Source organism: Lepidochelys kempii, chromosome 16 (assembly GCF_965140265.1).
Source record: "Lepidochelys kempii isolate rLepKem1 chromosome 16, rLepKem1.hap2, whole genome shotgun sequence".
NCBI classification, from domain to species: domain Eukaryota; kingdom Metazoa; phylum Chordata; order Testudines; family Cheloniidae; genus Lepidochelys; species Lepidochelys kempii.
In genome coordinates this window covers 6,668,078-6,688,925 of record NC_133271.1, presented here as the reverse complement: position 1 = coordinate 6,688,925, position 20,848 = coordinate 6,668,078, and the positions used below count along the sequence as shown (strand labels likewise).

General features: G+C 51.3%; 1 protein-coding gene across 8 annotated transcripts in view; it reads right to left on the bottom strand.

Annotated features, from left to right (window-relative positions):
* The window catches only part of RGS3 (regulator of G protein signaling 3), a 247,229-nt gene that overhangs the window by 204,221 nt on the left and 22,160 nt on the right, over nucleotides 1–20,848 (bottom strand). For 7 of the 8 annotated variants that reach the window (XR_012155305.1, XM_073314841.1, XM_073314834.1 and 4 more), the window contains one exon: nucleotides 6,176–6,325. Coding sequence is in view for 6 of the 8 variants with exons in the window: in XM_073314841.1 (XP_073170942.1) it covers nucleotides 6,176–6,325 (150 nt within the window). In the remaining 2 variants the exon portion in view is untranslated. Of the gene's footprint in view, nucleotides 1–6,175; nucleotides 6,326–20,848 lie in introns of those variants that run through there. The other variant, XM_073314844.1, reaches the window with a different exon arrangement.

Sequence of the window (20,848 nt, the reverse complement as noted above, 5' to 3'; positions counted from 1 at the left end):
AGCCATTCGGTCCCTAGTCTGTAGCGGTGCATTGGATTCTTCTGTCTTAAGTGCAGGACTCTGCACTTGTCCTTGTTGAACCTCATCAGATTTCTTTTGGCCCAATCCTCCAACTTGTCTAGGTCCCTCTGTATCCTATCCCTAAACTCCAGCGTATCTACCTCTCCTCCCAGTTTAGTGTCGTCTGCAAACTTCCTGAGGGTGCAATCCACACCATCCTCCAGATCATTTATGAAGATATTGAACAAAACCGGCCTCAGGACCGACCCTTGGGGCACCCGCTTGATACTGGCTGCCAACTAGACATGGAGCCATTGATCACTATCCGTTGAGCCCGACAATCTAGCCAACTTTCTACCCACCTTATAGTGCATTCATCCAGCTCATACTTCTTTAACTTGCTGGCAAGAATACTGTGGGAGACAGTATCAAAAGCTTTGCTAAAGTCAAGGAACAACACGTCCACTGCTTTCCCTTCATCCACAGAACCAGTTATCTCATCATAGAAGGCGATTAGATTAGTCAGGCATGACTTTCCCTTGGTGAATCCATGCTGACTGTTCCTGATCACTTTCCTCTCATCAAAGTGCTTCAGAATTGATTCCTTGAGGACCTGTTCCATGATTTTTCCGGGGACTGAGGTGAGGCTGACTGGCCTGTAGTTCCCAGGATCCTCCTTCTTCCCTTTTTTAAAGATGGGCACTACATTAGCCTTTTTCCAGTCGTCCGGGACCTCCCCCGATCGTCCTGAGTTTTCAAAGATAATGGCCAATGGCTCTGCAATCACATCCGCCAACTCCTTTAGCACCCTCGGATGCAGCGCATCCGGCCCCATGGACTTGTGCTCGTCCAGCTTTTCTAAATAGTCCCGAACCACCTCTTTCTCCACAGAGGGCTGGTCACCTCCTCCCCACGCTGCCTGATGCCTGTCGTTTTCTGCCTGGCGGCATTGTCCCACCCACCTCCATAACCCTCCACAGCACCCAGTCTGCCCCCGGAGTATGGATGGACAGGAGCTAGAGCACTCTCTTCTCACCGGCCCCCCTGTTTAATGAGGGCTGGGATCCCACAAAGACCAGGGCGGGACAAACACTCCCAGAAGGCTGGGATGCCCCCGCCAGCTGGCTTGGGCAGTGAGCCAACGCCGGCCCAGAGGAGCATGGTGCACAGCAAAGCTCGAGAGCTCCCTCTACTGGGCACATGGCATATGCACTGATCCCGCTGCATTTCAGCATCAAAAGAATCCTAAGGATTTTTTGGCAACTAACAGATCCGGAGCTGCTCTGGGCTAACTGAGGAACACTGTCTGTGGGGCTGGTGACTGGGCTGCTACTGTATGGATAGACTGATTTCGTTTAATAGGGGGCTGTTGGGAAGGGAAAGAATGGCTCAAGATAAGCTTATCAAGGGCCAAATCGCACCTGGAGCTGCAGCTAGCCAGAGATGTCAAGAGTAACAAGAAGGGTTTCTTCAGGTATGTTGGCAACAAGAAGAAAGCCAAGGAATGTGTGGGCCCCTTACTGAATGAGGGAGGCAACCTAGTGACAGAGGATGTGGAAAAAGCTAATGTACTCAATGCTTTTTTTGCCTCTGTTTTCACTAACAAGGTCAGCTCCCAGACTGCTGCGCTGGGCATCACAAAATGGGGAAGAGATGGCCAGCCCTCTGTGGAGATAGAGGCGGTTAGGGACTATTTAGAAAAGCTGGACGTGCACAAGTCCATGGGGCCGGACGAGTTGCATCCGAGAGTGCTGAAGGAATTGGCGGCTGTGATTGCAGAGCCATTGGCCATTATCTTTGAAAACTCGTGGCGAACGGGGGAAGTCCCGGATGACTGGAAAAAGGCTAATGTAGTGGCAATCTTTAAAAAAGGGAAGAAGGAGGATCCTGGGAACTACAGGCCAGTCAGCCTCACCTCAGTCCCTGGAAAAATCATGGAGCAGGTCCTCAAAGAATCAATCCTGAAGCACTTGCTTGAGAGGAAAGTGATCAGGAACAGCCAGCATGGATTCACCAAGGGAAGGTCATGCCTGACTAATCTAATCGCCTTTTATGATGAGATTACTGGTTCTGTGGATGAAGGGAAAGCAGTGGATGTATTGTTTCTTGACTTTAGCAAAGCTTTTGACACGGTCTCCCACAGTATTCTTGTCAGCAAGTTAAGGAAGTATGGGCTGGATGAATGCACTACAAGGTGGGTAGAAAGCTGGCTAGATTGTCGGGCTCAACGGGTAGTGATCAATGGCTCCATATCTAGTTGGCAGCCGGTATCAAGCAGAGTGCCCCAGGGGTCGATCCTGGGGCCGGTTTTGTTCAATATCTTCATAAATGATCTGGAGGATGGTGTGGATTGCACTCTCAGCAAATTTGCGGATGATACTAAACTGGGAGGAGTGGTAGATACGCTGGAGGGGAGGGATAGGATACAGAAAGACCTAGACAAATTGGAGGATTGGGCCAAAAGAAATCTGATGAGGTTCAATAAGGATAAGTGCAGGGTCCTGCACTTAGGACGGAAGAACCCAATGCACAGCTACAGACTAGGAACCGAATGGCTAGGCAGCAGTTCTGCGGAAAAGGACCTAGGGGTGACAGTGGACGAGAAGCTGGATATGAGTCAGCAGTGTGCCCTTGTTGCCAAGAAGGCCAATGGCATTTTGGGATGTATAAGTAGGGGCATAGCGAGCAGATCGAGGGACGTGATCGTCCCCCTCTACTTGACATTGGTGAGGCCTCATCTGGAGTACTGTGTCCAGTTTTGGGCCCCACACTTCAAGAAGGATGTGGATAAATTGGAGAGAGTCCAGCGAAGGGCAACAAAAATGATTAGGGGACTGGAACACATGAGTTATGAGGAGAGGCTGAGGGAGCTGGGATTGTTTAGCCTGCAGAAGAGAAGAATGAGGGGGGATTTGATAGCTGCTTTCAACTACCTGAAAGGGGGTTCCAAAGAGGATGGCTCTAGACTGTTCTCAATGGTAGCAGATGACAGAACGAGGAGTAATGGTCTCAAGTTGCAGTGGGGGAGGTTTAGATTGGATATTAGGAAAAACTTTTTCACTAAGAGGGTGGTGAAACACTGGAATGCGTTACCTAGGGAGGTGGTAGAATCTCCTTCCTTAGAGGTTTTTAAGGTCAGGCTTGACAAAGCCCTGGCTGGGATGATTTAACTGGGAATTGGTCCTGCTTTGAGCAGGGGGTTGGACTAGATGACCTTCTGGGGTCCCTTCCAACCCTGATATTCTATGATTCTATGATTCTAAGCTACCTCTCAGCAAACACTGAGCTCTCAAGGGGCAATGCCAGAACTATTAGTTTTCTACTATTTTCTATTAGTTGCCTCCTCTCCAGCCAACCCCCAAACCTGGTTTGCACCAGGACAGAAGATACGAGGGAACACAGAAAGAACAAGACAGCTCTGGCAGGATGAAAAAGGACCCTATCTGCAGTGAGAGGGAACCAGGCTGAGCCACAGGGCCCCGCTGAGGCCATCTGACGAAGTCGGGCCTGCCTAGGTTGGCAGTGGGGGATGGCAGGACTCTAGGCAAGGCACACAGCTGGAGGCAGTTGTTTTAAAATCCATTTTCTCTAATGCTCTCTTCCTGCTGCAAAGCAAGCCCTGCTCTGGGTCAGAAGGCTGCCAGGTCACGCTGCTCCACACTGGTCACAGACTCCCACAGGGAGGGACCACAGGAGCTGAACCCAGCTGGACATGTGGGGTAAGCGCAGTGGCTACACAGACATCTGTAGCCCAGAGCCCATTCTAAGTGTGGGCGAATCGTGGCATTCCACCCCAGGAGAAGTAAAGGCTGACATCAAAGGGGGGCACTCAGAGGTAAAAGAGGGGCCAGAGGGGCCGAAGTGTCCCAGTGACTGGTCTCTGAACACTGGTTTGTTGCAGAAGCAGTAAAGTTCCCATCTCTTTATGGGGAGCCGCTGCTTGGAATGTTAGTTGTTACACCTCTGTCTGCAAATCCTGACACCTCCTAGGGTGCTCTGTAGCGGCTGTACCCGAGGGGCTGGGATTTGCTGATAACTGGGTTTAATCAAATACATTTGTTGTTTCAAGTTTTAGGTGACAAAACTTTTTTGATTTCTACAATGTCAGGTGACAAGAGGCACCTGGGTCTCTAGGCAGCATGATCCAGTGGACCAGGCAATGCACCGGGCAGCAGAGGACCTGGATTCTGTCCCTGTCTCTGCCACAGCCAGCTGGGTACCCTTGGGCAAGTCACCTCTGCTCACTGTGTCTGTTCCAGCCCTTGGCTGTCCTGGCTAGTCAGCGGGAAGCTCTTTGGGATGGAACCTAGCACAGTGGGGCCTCAAGACACTTCTGGAATGTTGATAAGTCACCATTCAAACCAGCTTCCCTCAGAGGCCTGGCCCCCATCTCCCATGCATCGCTTGCGGGCATGTGCACCTCTCAGCCTTGGCCTCTCCCTGCCCAGGACACTGCACTGAGTTTCGAGATGGTGACATCACCTTAAGTTGGAAATTTGACTTAAGCTCCCCCAGAGCCACCTGCTGCCCGCCTGCAGTGCCTAGGGACACAGTTCACTGGCACCCTCTCCTGGCAGTGCCGGCTCTGTTCTGCCATTTGGGCCAAGGGCTGTAATTACTCCCAGTGCTTGTAAATCAGCTACGGCGCTCCCCACAAGAAGCCCAATCATTTCACCCTAGCTCTTTGGGAGTCAGGGACTGAACCATTAACTCCTCCGCCAGCCACGGGCCAATCTCTACCCCCTTGGGCAGCCCCACAGCTGCCCCACTGATTTTGGGGGCATTCCCCAGCAGATTTCTCTGCATGAACTACCATCACAGGGACAGATTAGGGTTTTGTGGGGCCCCTGGGCCAGAGAAAGTGGGGGCCCTTCCTCACCCCTTCCACCTGGAGTCCGTCCGTCCTTCCCCCCACTCCCTTCCCCAGTGCTCCTGCCCAGGAAATGGGGTCAGGACACGGGGGATTGCCCCACTCTGCCCGCCCAACTGGCACTCCTTCCAGGGAGCGGGGTCAGGGCATGGGGGTACCCATTTTTCCGGGGGCCCCCAATTGGCCGGGGTACCTTGGCACGGGTCCCATTGGCCCAGTGGCTAATCCGCCACTGGTCACACACTGCTGCAGGAGACATGGAAACAGTGTCCCAGAGAGACAGAGCTGAGTCAGGCTGATCCACTGCACATCTGGGAGCCTTTAATTGCATGGATTAATGGTTGGTCCAGTCCTGGGCTCCCACCGTGCTTACCCCATATGGCAGGCACAGACTCACTAGGGACAGGGACAGCCAGCTCAGGGGTTCCTCAGCATGACCCTGGCTCTGGCTCGGATCCAGCCCAGCTTGGTAGAGGGTGAAAGCTGACAATCTACAGCCCGACAATTGCTCTGTGCCTGTCTCTCAGGAACACCAGCCCATATGGCAATCCTTGCTGGCAACAGCCCAACAGGCCTGGAGTAGGGACTCCCCTCGCAGCCCTAGAAGAGGTGCCCCCAGATGGGGAAGAGAGGCACTGCCCTGCCGGGGGGCGGGGACTTGCCCCAGCCAGGCTGTCACTGCTCCGTGGGTATGGAGAGGAGCAGCCCACCCTTTGTCGTGTCTGTATACCACTGGGCATTACAAATCCACTGGGATGGGGCTCGGGCAGCCTCCCCTGGGCAAAACAAGCTCATCTCCTCCATCTCTGTGCATCCAGCATGGGGTGTCCTGTCACAAGCGTTCTCACTGCATTGCAAGGTGCAGGGGCGCTGGGGAGTGCCTAGCACAGCAGTCCCTTTTGGGGCCAGCAGAGTCCCACAGGAGAGCAAAGCTGCTGGCCTGGACAGTAGTCAGGGCGGCTTCTCCCCAGCTCTGCGGGAGGGAACGATTTCACAGCACCTTCTAGAGGAGGCCGGGATTATGCCTGCCCAGTCTGCTGCCTGGTATTGCAACGCCAGACCTGATCTCGCAGGCCACAAGGGCGCTATTGTCAGCTGGTGGTTGCTGCATGCTCCCCTGGCACTGCACCACCCTGCTGTGCTCACGCTGCTCCATGCTCAGTGACCTCCCCTTCCCCAAAGCAGGCATCCCCCGCAGCCACTCATCCCCCAGCCATACAGCACCTTGCCGCACCCACCCAGGGCAGCCCCTGCAGTGCTGGGCGCCCCCTTTCCTCTGGGCAGGGACCTCCTGCAGTCACCTACCCTTTCCTTTCGCTGTGGAGTGGCTGATCTTCCTCCGCCTGCTCACACACGCCCCTCTCTGCTTCCTTGGCAAGGATTGGACCACGGCAACCTTCACCTCAGGGGACAGCGCACGCGCCGTCTCCATGGTCTGGAAACTCCAGTCCATCCCTGCCAGAGAGAAGACAGCACAGCTGAGAACAGCCTCGCTCAGCACATGGCACAGACAGAGCGGTGGCCACATGGTGTGCGCCAGGCTGTGCAGCACCCTCCACCTCACCTTCTCCAGGTACAATCATTCCCCCTGCCCAGCCATGCTCTGCCCCAGACACCCGCCAGGGCCCATCCCCCCTCTGGATGCATCATGTATAAGGCAATCTCCTCTAACCCCCTTCGGCCATCAGTCCAGGAGCTGGGAAGGAGATCGCTGCCCACAGGGCTACTCTGTGAGCATGCACTTGACCTGTAACACAGAGCAGCAAGTAGCAGCAGCTCTGTGAACCATGGCAAGGGGCCAACCTGTGAGCTCACCCTGGGTTTAGATGCAGATTTGCCACACAGAGAGGGAATTGTTTCCCACTGGTCAGAGTAATTCCCTGTGCCCCCTTGGGACACAGAGCTCATGTATCAGCGTGGTAGCTGAGTTAGTCTGTATCAGCAAAAACAACGAGGAGTCCTTGAGGCACCTTAGAGACTAACAAATTTATTTGGGCATAAGCTTTCATGGGCTAGAACCCACTTCATCAGATGCATGGAGTGGAAAATACAGGAGCAGGTATAAATGCATGAAAGGATGGAAGTTGCCTTACCAAGTGTGAGGTCGGTCTAATGAGACAATTCACTTAACAGCAGGATACCAAGGGAGGAAAAATAACTTTTGAAGTGGTAATGAGAGTGGCCCATTACAGACAGTTGACAAGAAGGTGTGAGTAACAGTAGGGGGAAATTAGTACTGGGGAAATTAGGTTTAGGTTTTTTAATGACCCAACCATTCCCAGTCATTATTCAGGCCTAATCTGATGGTGTCCAGTTTGCAAATTAATTCCAGTTCTGCAGTTACATGTTGGAGTCTGTTTTTGAAGTTTTTTTGCTGAAGAATTGCCACTTGTAGGTCTGTTATTGAGTGGCCAGAGAGTCTGAAGTGTTCTCCTACTGGTTTTTGAATGTTATGATTCCTGAGGTCAGATTTGTGTCCATTTATTCTTTTGCATAGAGACTGTCCAGTTTGGCTAATGTACATGGCAGAGGGGCATTGCTGGCACATGATGGCATATATCACATTGGTAGATGTGCAGGTGAACGAGCCCTGATGGTGTGGCTGATGTGGTTAGGTCCTATGATGGTGTCCCTTGAATAGATATGTGGACAGAGTTAGCACCGGGGTCTGTTGCAGGGTTTGGTTCCTGGGTTGGTGTTTTTCTAGTGTGGTGTGTAGTTGCTGGTGAATATTTGCTTCAGGTTGGGGGGCTGCCTGTAAGCAAGGACTGGCCTGTCTCCCAAGGTCTGTGTGAGTGAGGGATCGTCCTTCGGGTTAGGTTGTAGATCCTTGATGATGTGCTGGAGATGTTTTAGTTGGGGGCTGTAGGTGACGGCTAGTGGCGTTCTGTTACTTTCTTTGTTGGGCCTGTCTTGTAGTAGGTGACTTCTGGGTACCCTTCTGGCTCTGTCAATCTGTTTCTTCACTTCACCAGGTGGGTATTGTGGTTGTAAGAATGCTTGATAGAGATTCTGTACGTGTTTGTTTCTGTCTGAGGGGTTGGAGCAAATGCAGTTGTATCTTAGAGCTTGGCTGTAGACAATGGATCGTGTGATGTGGTCTGGATGAAAAGCTGGAGGCATATAGGTAAGTATAGCGGTCAGTAGCTTTCCGGTACAGGGTGGTGTTTATGTGACTATCGCTTATTAGCACTGTAGTGTCTAGGAAATGGACCTCTTGTGCAGACTGGTCCAGGTTGAGGTTGATGGTGCGATGGAAATTGTTGAAATCTTGGTGGAATTCCTCGAGGGCTTCTTTTCCATGGGTCCAGATGATGAAGATGTCATCAATGTAGTGCAAGTAGAATAGAGGCATTAGGAGACGAGAGCTGAGGGAGCGTTGTTCTAAGTCAGCCATAAAAATGTTGGCATACTGTGGGGCCATGTGGGTACCCATAGCAGTGCCACTGACTTGAAGGTATACATTGTCCCCAAATGTGAAATAGTTGTGTGTGAGGACAAAGTCACAAAGTTCAGCCACCAGGTTTGCCGTGATGGTATCGGGGATGCTATTCCTGATGGCCTGTAGTCCATCTTTGTGTGGAATGTTGGTGTAGAGGGCTTCTAGATCCATAGTGGCCAGGATGGTGTTTTCTGGAAGATCACCAAGGATTGTAGTTTCCTCAGGAAGTCAGTGGTGTCTCGAAGATAGCTGGGAGCGCTGGGAGCGTAGGGCCTGAGGAGGGAGTCCACATAGCCAGATAATCCTGCTGTCAGGATGCCGATGCCTGAGATGATGAGGCATTCAGGATTCACAGGTTTATGGATCTTGGGTAGCAGAAAAAAAAACCCTGGTCAGGGCTTAGGGGTGTGTCTGTGTAGATTTGTTCCTGTGCTTCTTTAGGGAGTTTCTTGAGCAGATGGTGTAGTTTCTTTTGGTAACCCTCAGTGGGATCAAAAGGTAATGGTCTGTGGTGTTAGAGAGTTGCCTAGCCTCTCGTTCATACTCCAACCTATTCATGGTGACGACAGCACTTCCTTTGTCAGCCTTTTTGATTATAATGTCAGAATTGTTTCTGAGGCTATGGATGGCATTGTGTTCTGCATGGCTGAGGTTATGGGGCAAGTGATGCTGCTTTTCCACAATTTTGGCCTGTGCACGTCGGTGGAAGCACTCTATGTAGAAGTCCAGTCTGTTGTTTCGACCTTCAGGAGGAGTCCACGCAGAAGCCTTCTTTTTGTAGTGTTGGCAGGAAGGTTCCTATGGGTTAGTATGCTGTTCAGTGATGTGGTGGAAATATTCTTTGAGTCAGAGATGTCAAAAGTAGGATTGTAGGTCACTGCAGAACAGTATCATGTTCGTGGGGGTGGTGGGGCAGAAAGAGAGGCCTCAAGATAGGACAGACTCTTCTGCTGGGCTGAGTCTAGCTGGATAGATTAACAATATTGTTGAAGTGTTGTGGCCCCTTGTGGCATGTAGGAATTTAGATAGTTTAGTGTCCTTTTTCCTCTGTAGAGAAGCAAAGTGTGTGTTGTAAATGGCTTGTCTAGTTTTTGTAAAGTCCACCCACAAGGGTGTTTGTGTGGAAGGTTGGTTTTTTAAGAGAGTTTCTAGTTTTGAGAGTTCATTCTTGATCTTTCCCTGTTTGCTGTAGAGGATGTTGATCAGGTGGTTCCGCAGTTTCTTTGAGAATGTGTGGCACAATCTCTCACTATAGTCTGTGTGGTATGTTGATTGTAATGGATTTCTTACCTTCAGTCCTTTTGATATGATGTCCATGTTAGGATATATATATTCAGGCCTGTCTGCAAAGGATTGAAATCATGTTTTGCTAAAGGGGGAGATGGGAACAGGGAACGTGGGTAAGGAAATTGGAATCATGTTTGGCTAAGGGCAGGAATGGGAACAGGGACACAGGTGTAAGGCTCTGTGGTGTCAGAGCTGGGAAGGAGGACACTAAGGAAGGAAACTGGAATCATGCTTGCTGGAAGTTCACCCCAATAAACATCAAATTGTTTGCACCTTTGGACTTTGAGTATTGTTGCTCTCTGTTCATGCGAGAAGGACCAGGGAAGGAAGCGGGTGAAGGAATAAGCCCCCTAACATCTTGATGCCGGTGACTCGGATGCATCGCATCGGATAGGTGAGTGGCAGCCTGTAAGTCCCCCTCTCCAACAGTCCGCGCAGCTGCTTGGAGGGGGTATCGCGAACTCTCGTGATGGTAGTTGCGGGTTCTGGCAAGCCAGCATAAAGGATTTTTTGGATAAATGGATAAGGAAGAACCAGGGCCCATACCAGGTGCAGGGGTCAACCTGGGATGAGATTAAAAAGGAAATGGAGGAAGTGTTAGGGGACCCAGAGGTATGGGGGTGGCTGAGGAGCCCACCCTCCTTGGTATATGGGTAGTGGAAGAAGGTCCCTGCCCATGCGGACTGGATGCCTTCCAGGGAAAGGAGGCACTTCAGTCCCCTTGTGAGAGGTTTGAAGTAAGGGCAGCATTATGGGAAGCTGCCAGTAATCTTTCAAGTTTGATGCTTCTTCAGCAAGGGTTGCTGAAGGCTTGTAAATTAGTTAGGGGTAGTGAAAGATGATTTGGCACAACAGGGTTTAAAGTCAAAAGCAGAGTTAACAGACCACCTTTAGAGACTGGAGCTGGGACTTGGTCCTGGGGGAGTGGAGAGAAAAAAAAAAAGTTTCAAAGTGCAACCTGCCTTTCCACACTTTTGTTTTTCTGAAGTTTTAATGGAGGGTACTTTGGATACTTATGTGAGATGTCAAGAAGGAAGTTTTTGTTTAATGATATAACCAAGTTATATACATGTAACTGTATGTGCAACTCTGTGCAGTCACATTGGACAGAAGCTTGGTAATTAAATTTTCTAAGGGGGTCAGGTAGAGTGGCTACTACCACCACTACGCTTCTGTCCCCAGAAGCCTTTACAGCTATTCTGAGGGGAAATGGGCCCTTTTCCCACAGAAATGGTCTATAAGGGACTGCTGCAGGCAGCAGGCAGAGAGAGAATCTGATCAAAATTCTCTGGCTATTGGGTAATGTAATCAAAATCACTAAAGGATGTAAGGGGTTTCTATTGGAACTTAACTTGGCTGTTCCTGGTTGTGTCTAGTTGTACAAGATGTAATCGGGGTACAGTTGTGTAAAAAGAGTAATCACAGTGCAAGAAATGTTAGGCAGAAGAGAATTTTGTGTGGTAAAGGAAAAGGGAAGGAATGATGGGAACACTGAGCCTTTGGGTGGCTTTGGGGGATCAGATTGTTGCTTTGGTGGGTGTGCATGAAAACTCTGTGGGCATGGGGGAGGCAGTTACACCTTGTGTAAAATTAATTTGACTAATATAATGTTATGGAGGTTAAACTATATGGAAGGAATTTGCATTTTCCCAGGACGTGTGCAGTGTATATTGGAGAAGGGGTAAAAGAAATGCAAATAAAACATGGCAAGGATTTCACCGTTAAGCCAAGCTGGTCGCCTGCCATATTTACTATTCTTTCAACTCATCGGGATGGTTTGTCCCTGTAACCTCAACAGGGATTCCTTGAAATACAGTCAGCTCTCCTGGACTCCTTTCCCCTTCATGTTAGTCACCCAGGGGATCCTACCCATCCGTTCCCTGAGGGAGTCGAAGTCTGCTTTCCTAAAGTCCAGGGTCCGTATCCTGCTGCTTACCTTTCTTCCCTATAAGGTCCTTCTCTCACTGTGACAGTCGGAGGCCCTATAAGGCACTATAAGGTGGGTAGAAAGTTGGCTAGATTGTTGGGCTCAATGGTAGTGATCAATGGCTCCATGTCTAGTTGGCAGCCGGTGTCAACTGGGGCCGGTTTTGTTCAATATCTTCATAAATGATCTGGAGGATGGTGAGGATTGCACTCTCAGCAAATTTGCGGATGATACTAAACTGGGAGGAGTGGTTGATACGCTGGAGGGCAGGGATAGGATACAGAGGGACCTAGACAAATTGGAGGATTGGGCCAAAAGAAATCTGATGAGGTTCAATAAGGATAAGGGCAGGGTCCTGCACTTAGGACGGAAGAACCCAATGTACAGCTACAGACTAGGGACTGAATGGCTAGGCAGCAGTTCTGCGGAAAAGGACCTAGGGGTGACAGTGGACGAGAAGCTGGATATGAGTCAGCAGTGTGCCCTTGTTGCCAAGAAGGCCAATGGCATTTTGGGATGTATAAGTAGGGGCATAGCGAGCAGATCGAGGGACGTGATCGTCCCCCTCTACTTGACATTGGTGAGGCCTCATCTGGAGTACTGTGTCCAGTTTTGGGCCCCACACTACAAGAAGGATGTGGAGAAATTGGAGAGAGTCCAGCGAAGGGCAACAAAAATGATTAGGGGTCTGGAACACATGACTTATGAGAAGAGGCTGAGGGAACTGGGATTGTTTAGTCTGCAGAAGAGAAGAATGAGGGGGGATTTGATAGCTGCTTTCAACTACCTGAGAGGTGGTTCCAGAGAGGATGGCTCTAGACTATTCTCAGTGGTAGAAGAGGACAGGACAAGGAGTAATGGTCTCAAGTTGCAGTGGGGGAGGTTTAGGTTGGATATTAGGAAAAACTTCTTCACTAGGAGGGTGGTGAAACACTGGAATACATTACCTAGGGAGGTGGTAGAATCTCCTTCCTTAGAAGTTTTTAAGGTCAGGCTTGACAAAGCCCTGGCTGGGATGATTTAATTGGGGATTGGTCCTGCTTTGAGCAGGGGGTTGGACTAGATGACCTCCTGAGGTCCCTTCCAACCCTGATATTCTATGATTCTATGATTCTTAGGCTAAGGCCTTTGGCTAAGCAGCAGAGGCAGCCATAAGCTGGGAAGCGACCGGTCAATCCTCAGGTTCCAACCTAGTCACATTGAAAGAAGATGCTATTGGGCTGTTAGGGATACAATCCTGTGCTGATAATGCCTGTCACCTCCAGAGAAAGGGAAGTGCCTAGAAAATGTAAAAGAAAACTTAGTTTGATAGCATCTTGTCTGGCAAGAACTCACTTATCAATAGCTGAGATGTGAAATCCTCACTTCTGTATTGTTTTGTCATTATAGTTCCCACTTTGCTATGGTTTGTCTGTATAATCTCTGTCTGGTTCTGTGATTGTTCCTGTCTGCTGTATAATTAATTTTGCTGGGTGTAAACTAATTAAGGTGGTGGGATATAATTGGTTATATAATCATGTTACAATATGTTAGGATTGGTTAGTTAAATTTCAGGAAAATGATTGGTTAAGGTATAGCAAAGCAGAACTCATGTTTTACTATATAGTCTGCAGTCAATCAGGAAGTGGGGGGGAATGGGAACAGGGAATGGGGGTGGGAAAGTTGGAATCATGTTTAGCTAAGGGCAGAAATGGGAACAGGGAATGGGGGTGGGGAAATTGGAATCATGTTGGGCTAAGGGCAGGAATGGGAACAGGGACACAGGTGTAAGGCTCTGTGGTGTCAGAGCTGGGAAGGGGGACACTAAGGAAGGAAACTGGAATCATGCTTGCTGGAAGTTCACCCCAATAAACATCAAATTGTTTGCACCTTTGGACATTGGGTATTGTTGCTCTCTGTTCGTGCGAGAAGGACCAGGGAAGTAAGTGGGTGAAGGAATAAGCCCCCTAACAATGTGCCCCAGGACATTCTGAGCCAATACCTGGATCAGCAATTTTCAGTCACAGGTCTGAGGCCCCCTGGGGTGCTGCAAGCAGGTTTCAGGGGGTCCGCCAAGCAAGGCCGGCATTAGACTTACTGGAGCCCTGGGCAGAAAGCCGAAGTCCTGAGCAAGTTAGTTTTGCGGAGCCCCAGGCAGTTGCCCTGCTTGCTACCCCCTAACTCTGATCCTGGCTTTTATACAGGGGTGCTGGAACAATTTGTATAGTGGGGGTGCTGAGAGCCATTGAACCGAACTGTAAACCCTGTATGTGATGGAAACCACTTCAAGCCAAGGGTTGCAGAGGCAACGCCCACACCCTTAGTTCCAGCACCTATGCTTTTATATGCAAAAAACCAGTTGTTCTGGCACAGGTGGGGTCGTGGAGTTGGGGGTTGGGGGGGCTCAGAAAGAAAAAGTTTGAGAACACCTGACCTGGATAACATAATTACTTTTTCAGATAATGCTGAACAACACACCACACATGTCTGTTCCATCTTGAAGAGACGAGGCCAACATGGCATCTGTGCTAAATTAGAAAAATTACTCCTGGGGTATTCTGTGCCAAAAAATTAAAAATTCTGTGCACAATATTTTGAAATTCTGCAGATTTTATTTGTCAGAATAACACTATATAATCAGGCCAGTTTCAATTATTTCGATAATTTATTTCAAAAAACCTGTCAGCAAGTATGTCTGTAACAATACAGACACATATACAAATTCCCCCAGGAGTAGAGAGTTAAAGAAACTCTTACAACAACCCAGTTGCTGCTTCTCTGCCCCCTATCCCCTCCTAGAGCCCAGCCAGGGGGGCAGACACTCACACCACTCTCCCCCCAGAGGCCAGATGTGGGCCCCCTCCCCCGGTCCAGACACTCACACCCCCTACTCCCCACAGCCCAGCTGCGCCCCCTCCCCAGCCCAGACAATCACAGACTCTCCCCTTCTAGAGCCCAAAGATCCAGAGGGAGAAACAGCCTGATGCTGGGTCCCAGGCTTACATGGATTTTCCTGCTTGCCACTGCCTGCTTCCTTTAGAGCATGCTGGGAACTGCAGCTGCTGGGAACCCTCCAGTTCCCTCCCTCTCCCCCAAGCCTTGTCTTCTATTTGCAAGCCGGGCTCTGCTGGGTCCAGTGGCCCCTAGTGATGGCCAACATCTCTGCAGCCTATTTCTGCGGGCGGGGGAAGGAAATTCTGTGCACCCAACCCTAATTTCTGCAAAATTCTGCATTGCTCAGTGGCACAGAATTCCCGCAGGAGTAAAATCTTACAGACGAGTTGAGAAGCTCTAGCACCAACTTGCTTTGGAACAGGGGCTTGCAATTTGTCAGGGTGGTTGCCCTAAAATTGCAGTTTTCACCGGCTCAGTAGAAACTTGCTAGAATTTGGCAGCTAAATTCTCTGAAAATTCTCTCTGCACTGAGCATGCTCCAGCCCCTCACAGCTCCTATGTGTGACTGGTCTCGCATGCACCATCCCCACAGAGGAAGTGAGCGTGCAAATCCCAGAGTTGCAGGGGATGAGCAGGACTTTCCCTGACAGGAACCATTGGGGTCAGCCAGAGGAAGAGAGAGAAGGGAGCCCGTGTCTCCAGTGCTTTCAGTGGAGGGGAAGAATGAAGCTGCCAAACTCCACTACAGAGGGGTAAGAAATGACAAGAGAGAGATGCAAGGCAGCGGGACAGGAGCAGGAGCCTGGAGGGAAGGAGAGATTAGGATCTGGGAGGGGGCAGAAGGCAGGAGGGACAGGAATAAGAAAGGGGAAGGGGCAGGAGGCAGGGGAAGGCTGTATTGTAATGCACACGCAGCAGGGGGCAGAGATATGGCTGCTGTAAATCTAGCTTTTCCTATCTTTGGACTGCTTGACTTTGCCCCCTAAAGAGCGTCCTGTGGCGGTTGTGCTGAGGTGTAACATACAGCTCTAGAACACTGCTGGAAAGCCCAGCAGCACCTGCCAGACTCACCCGATGGCCCAGGAGTATATGCAACGCTGCCCTGGGTGTTGCTTGGCAGAGCTCTACCTGGGAAGCCCTTGGTTTTCATAGATTCCAAGGCCAGAAGAGACCATTGTGATCAGCTAGTCTGAATGCCTGTGTAATGGCAGGCCAGAGACCCAACCCCAAATAATCCCTGGAGCAGAGCTTTTAGAAAAACATCACGTCTTGATTTCAAAATTGTCAGTGATGGAGAATCCACCACGACCCTTGGTAAATTGATCCAGTGGTTAATTACCCTCCCTGTTAAAAATTTACACCTTATTTCTAGTCAGAATTTGTATAGCTGCAACTTCCAGCCATTGGATCATGTTCATAGAATCATAGAATATCAGGGTTGGAAGGGACCTCAGGAGGTCATCTAGTCCCACCCCCTGCTCAAAACAGGATCAATCCCCAACTAAATCGTCCCAGCCAGGGCTTTGTCAAGCCTGACCTTAAAAACCTCAAAGGAAGAAAATTCCACCACTTTCCTAGGTAACACATTCCAGTGCTTCACCCACCCCCCTAGTGAAATAGTTTTTTCTAATATCCAACCTAAACCTCCCCCACTGCAATTTGAGACCATTATTCCTTGTTCTGTCATCTGCTACCACTGGGAACAGTCTAGATCCATCCTCTTTGGAACCCCCTTTCAGGTAGTTGAAAGCAGCTATCAAATCCCCCCTCATTCTTCTCTTCTGTAGACTAAACAATCCTAGTACCCTCAGCCTCTCCTCATAAGTCATGTGTTCCAGACCCCTAATCATTTTTGTTGCCCTTTGCTGGACTCTCTCCAATTTTTCCACATCCTTCTTGTAGTGTGGGGCCCAAAACTGGACACACTACTCCAGATGAGGCCTCACCAATGTCCAATAGAGGGGAACGATCACGTCCCTCAATCTGCTGGCAATGCCCCTACTTATACAGCCCAAAATGCCATTGGCCTTCTTGGCAACAAGGGCACACCTTGTTAGACCTTTGTCTGCTAGATTGAAGAGCCTGTTATGAAATACTTGTTCCCTATGTAGGTACCTATAGACTGTGATCAAGTCGCCCCTTGACCTTCTCTTTGCTAAGCTCCTCGGGGGCTCCTTGAGTCTATCACTATAAGGCAGGTTTTCTAATCCTTTCATCATTCTCATGGCTCTTCTCTGAACCCTCTCCAATTTATCACCATCCTTGAATTGTGGACACCAGAAGTGGACACGATATTCCAGCAGCGGTTACTCCAGTGCCAAATACAGAGGTAAAATGACCTCTCTGCTCCTACTTAAGCATCCTCTCTTTATGCATCCAAGGATTGCATTAGCCCTTTTGACCATGGTGTCACACTGGGAACTCATGTTCAGTTGATTATTCCACCACAAACCCCAAATCTTTTTCAGAGTCCCTGCTTCCCTGCAGAATGTCCCCATCCTGTCAGTATGGCAGGCATCCCATGTTCCTGGATGGATACATTTACATTTCATAGAATATCAGGGTTGAAAGGGACCTCAGGAGGGAATCTAGTCCACCTTGCTCAAAGCAGAACCAATCCCCAATTTTTGCCCCAGATCCCTAAATGGTCCCCTTTCAAGGATTGAACTCACAACCCTGGGTTTAGCAGGCCAATGCTCAAACCACTGAGCTATCCCTCCCCCTCGCCCCTGTTTGTGCCCAGCTCATCACGTGATCCAGATCGCTCTGTATCAGTGACCTGTCCTCTTCTTTATTTCATTATTTACCACTCTGCCAGCCTTTGTGTCATCTGCAAACTTCACTTTATGTTTTTGTGTATGTCATTGATAAAAATGTTAAATAGCACAGGTTCAAGAACTGATCCCCACAGGACCCCACTAGAAACACACCCGCTCCACGACAGGTCCCTAATTACAACAGCATTGTGAGATCTATCAGTTAGCCAGCTTGTAATGCCCAGGTGGAGGTCTGTGAGACCTGGGGGATGTGGGGTGGGGAGCTCTCAGTTCCTGCAGAGGCAGCCTGTCTGACTCACACATGGCTCAGTCAAACACCAGGAGGTGCTGTTGTTGCTGCCAGGCTCAAACTGGGGCCTTAAGCAGACAAAGTAGGAACAGGTTGACATCTCTGCAAGGAGACCAAGAGCAGCCCCTAGGATCTGATGGTGATGTGCTCTGTTCCATGTCAGATGTAAAGGCACAGTCCTGACTCCCTGCGGTCATTACACAGCTACTTACGTGGCCCCCAGCTCTGCAGTCTCTTAGCACCTCACAGTCTTTAATGTTTGCCGTCTCAGCACTCCTGTCCCCCGTGGCACAGATGGGAACTGAAGCACAGAGAGGCTAAGTGGCTGGCCCAGGGTCACACAGGGAGTCTGTGGCAGATCAGGGACTTGCATCTGTGTGCTGTTGGGCAGGTTAACTGCTCCAGGGCTCAGCTCCCCAGCGGGACAATGAGGAGAACAGCAGAGTTCAGTAAAGACTGGGAGGTGCTTAGATACGCAGTGAGGGGGGTGGGGGGCACCCAAGAAGCTCTTCAGGTCCCCAGTGGGAAGGTGTAACTGCCAGAAGCCAGGCCCCTGTATCCCTCGAAGCAGCATTTCTCCATGCGGCCCACGGAGAGCAATCAGGGGTGCGAGGCATTGGCAGGGCTATTACAGCATAAAGCAAAGGTCGTCTGGTTCTGCCCCCCACCCCTGCAGCCGCTCAGCACACACACGAAATATCCTGGGTGTCACCATGGGGAGGGAAGGCTGCACAGTTTGGGACAAAGGGATTGCCTACCTGGGGAGGGTGAGGCATGGGCCCACGATCCGTGTTACGAACCCCGGGGGTGTCCTCACAGTCCCACGTGCCCCTCACACGGACTCTGCACTGCACTGATTGCAGCAGGGTGTTCGGGGCCCTCAGCGCCGCTCATTTCACTTTGGACAGAGGAACTCCCGCAGACGAAGAGCATCCAGCTCTGGTCCTGCAGCACGCTGCGACGCTACTGCCCGCTCTCCACCGAGGCTGAAAGCCACTGACCCCAGTGACTGAGCCCTGGATCCACCCCACGCAGGCCAGGCTCAGCTGAGCAGCCCCTGTGTCCTCCTAGGCTTCGAAAGGGGAACGAGGGCGGCCTGTGTTCAGGAGGCCGGGGCGCGCTAGATGCTGGGACAACCAGGAGGGTTGGCCTGCGAGACTCCAATACAGAAAGAACAGGAGGACTTGTGGCACCTTAGAGACGAACCCATTCATCTGAGCAGAAGCTTTCGTGAGCTACAGCTCACTTCGTCGGATGCATCATGCTCAAATAAATGGGTTCGTCTCTAAGGTGCCACGAGTCCTCCTGTTCTTTTGGCGAATACAGACTAACACGGCTGCTCCTCTGAATCCAATACAGAAGGAAGCCATGGTATCCAAACGCCAGAGCTCAGACACCAGGGACTCCTCCCGCTCTGAGCCACAGGGCTCCTGCTGAGTCCCAGCCCAGCGCGTTGCCTCAGCCACACCTGAGTCTTCGGTAGGCGGACAGCTCCAGGCAAAGCAGGGCGCCTGGGCTCCGAACAGAGCCTGCCCCTGTGCAGCCAGACAGACCCACCAACCTCAATGGCTGCTGGCCCAGCAGGGCCCAGTTTGGCCGTTACTTTTTCCTAACTCCCTCTGAGGAAGAAACATCCTGCAAGATACTGTGGGGAGAGTCAAGCAACGTGCGTGTGTGCACGCGCCTGTGTATCTGTGCCTCTGCGTGTGTGTGCCTGTATGCGTGTGCGCCTGTGAGTGTGCCTGTGCGTGTGCGCCTGTGAGTGCGCCTGTGCGTGTGCGCCTGTGAGTGCGCCTGTGTGTGTGTGCCTGTATGCATGTGCGCCTGTGTGTGCGTCTGCGTGTGTGTGCCTGTATGCGTGTGCGCCTGTGTGTGCGTCTGTGTGTGTGTGCCTGTGTGTGCGTGCATGTGCTTGTGCGCCTGTGTGTGTGCCTGTATGCGTGTGTGCATGCACCTGTGTGTGCCTCTGTGCCTGTGTATATGCCCCTGTGTGTGTGCGTCTGTGTGTGCGTCTGTGTGTGTGCCTGTATGTGCACCTGTGTATGTGTGCCTGTGTGTGCGTGCATGTGCTTGTGTGCCTGTGTGTGTGTGTGTGCCTGTGTGTGTGGGTGCGTGTGCATGCACCTGTGTGTGCCTCTGTGTGTGCCTGTGTGTGCGTCTGTGTCTGTGCCTGTATGCGTGTGTGCCTGTGTGTGTGGGTGCGTGTGTGCCTGTGCGCCTGTGTGTGTGCCTGTTTGTGCGCCTGTGTGTGTGCCTGTGTGTGTGTGTGCCTGTGTGTGTGCGTCTGTGCCTGTCCAGCACCTCGTGCAGTGGGGCCCTGATTCGAACTGGAGCCTGGCAGCCCTGCAAAGAGTCGTGCCCCCTCGTTCAGCCCTGGTCAGGCGCACAGGCCGAGAGGCGACTCCACAGCAGCCGCTTGGAAGGGGCAGTTCCTGGCAGCAAACTGGCCTTTCCCCAGGAGTTTGATCCCGTTGGGGGCAGGCGCTGGCTTCATCTCAGCGCAGCTGCATTTTCACACGCTAGCCCTAGAAACGGGTTTCGGCTGGAAAGCCAGCAGGCCAACGGCCGCAGAGTGGATGCCAAGTCACCAAGCAGGGGAAAGCGTGAGAGCCGCTGACCCCAACGGCTGGCTATTGTTCTGCCGCTGTAAATCACTGCCTTTGGGGGGCGGAGACAACACAGACACTGCCCGTTATCCTGCACCAGCCCCTGAACAAAGAGCTCAGCTTTGTTTGGACTGGCCTCCCTCCCGCTTCACGCAGCTGCGCGGGAGCATGGCGGGCGGGGGGGCCCAGCGCGTGACCCGATGGAGCTGCTGGAGGTCCTGGCAGACACGAGCACCCTGCAGAACGCGCTGATGACACGTGGAGTGCTCAGCAAGACGCTGGGTCCAGGCTTAAAAGGGGCCTCGAACCTCCAGTGTGAGTGGTTAGTTTCCTCTTCGTCTCCTGCCAGGGACACAAAGGAAGGGGCAGAAACCCCCAAGCTGGGCACAAGGACTAGGACATACGCCCCTCACAGCAACAGCGTAAGAGCAATTCAAGCACGAGGCCAGGCTCCCGATCCAGTCAAGTCATCTTCCTATTTGCCGAGAGCAATTCTGATCTGTCCTGTACCCAGAGCCGAGCTGCTCTACCCAAACATGATGCTGAAAACCAGGAGCCAGCTCTGCTACCTGCCCAGTGAATGGGCAAGGGGGGAGCGAGAAACAGCAGGCCAGACTCAGCACCCAGCCTCTCCCAAACTCTGACCCCCTCCTCCCAGCCGTCTCCATCCACAAGCTGGAGGGGGGGAAGGGGGAAGGTGGGGGGGACCCTGACAAAGGCATTATTTGTTCTTTAATTGCTGCTTATTTATTTAAAAACTGAGCGGCCTTGGGGCC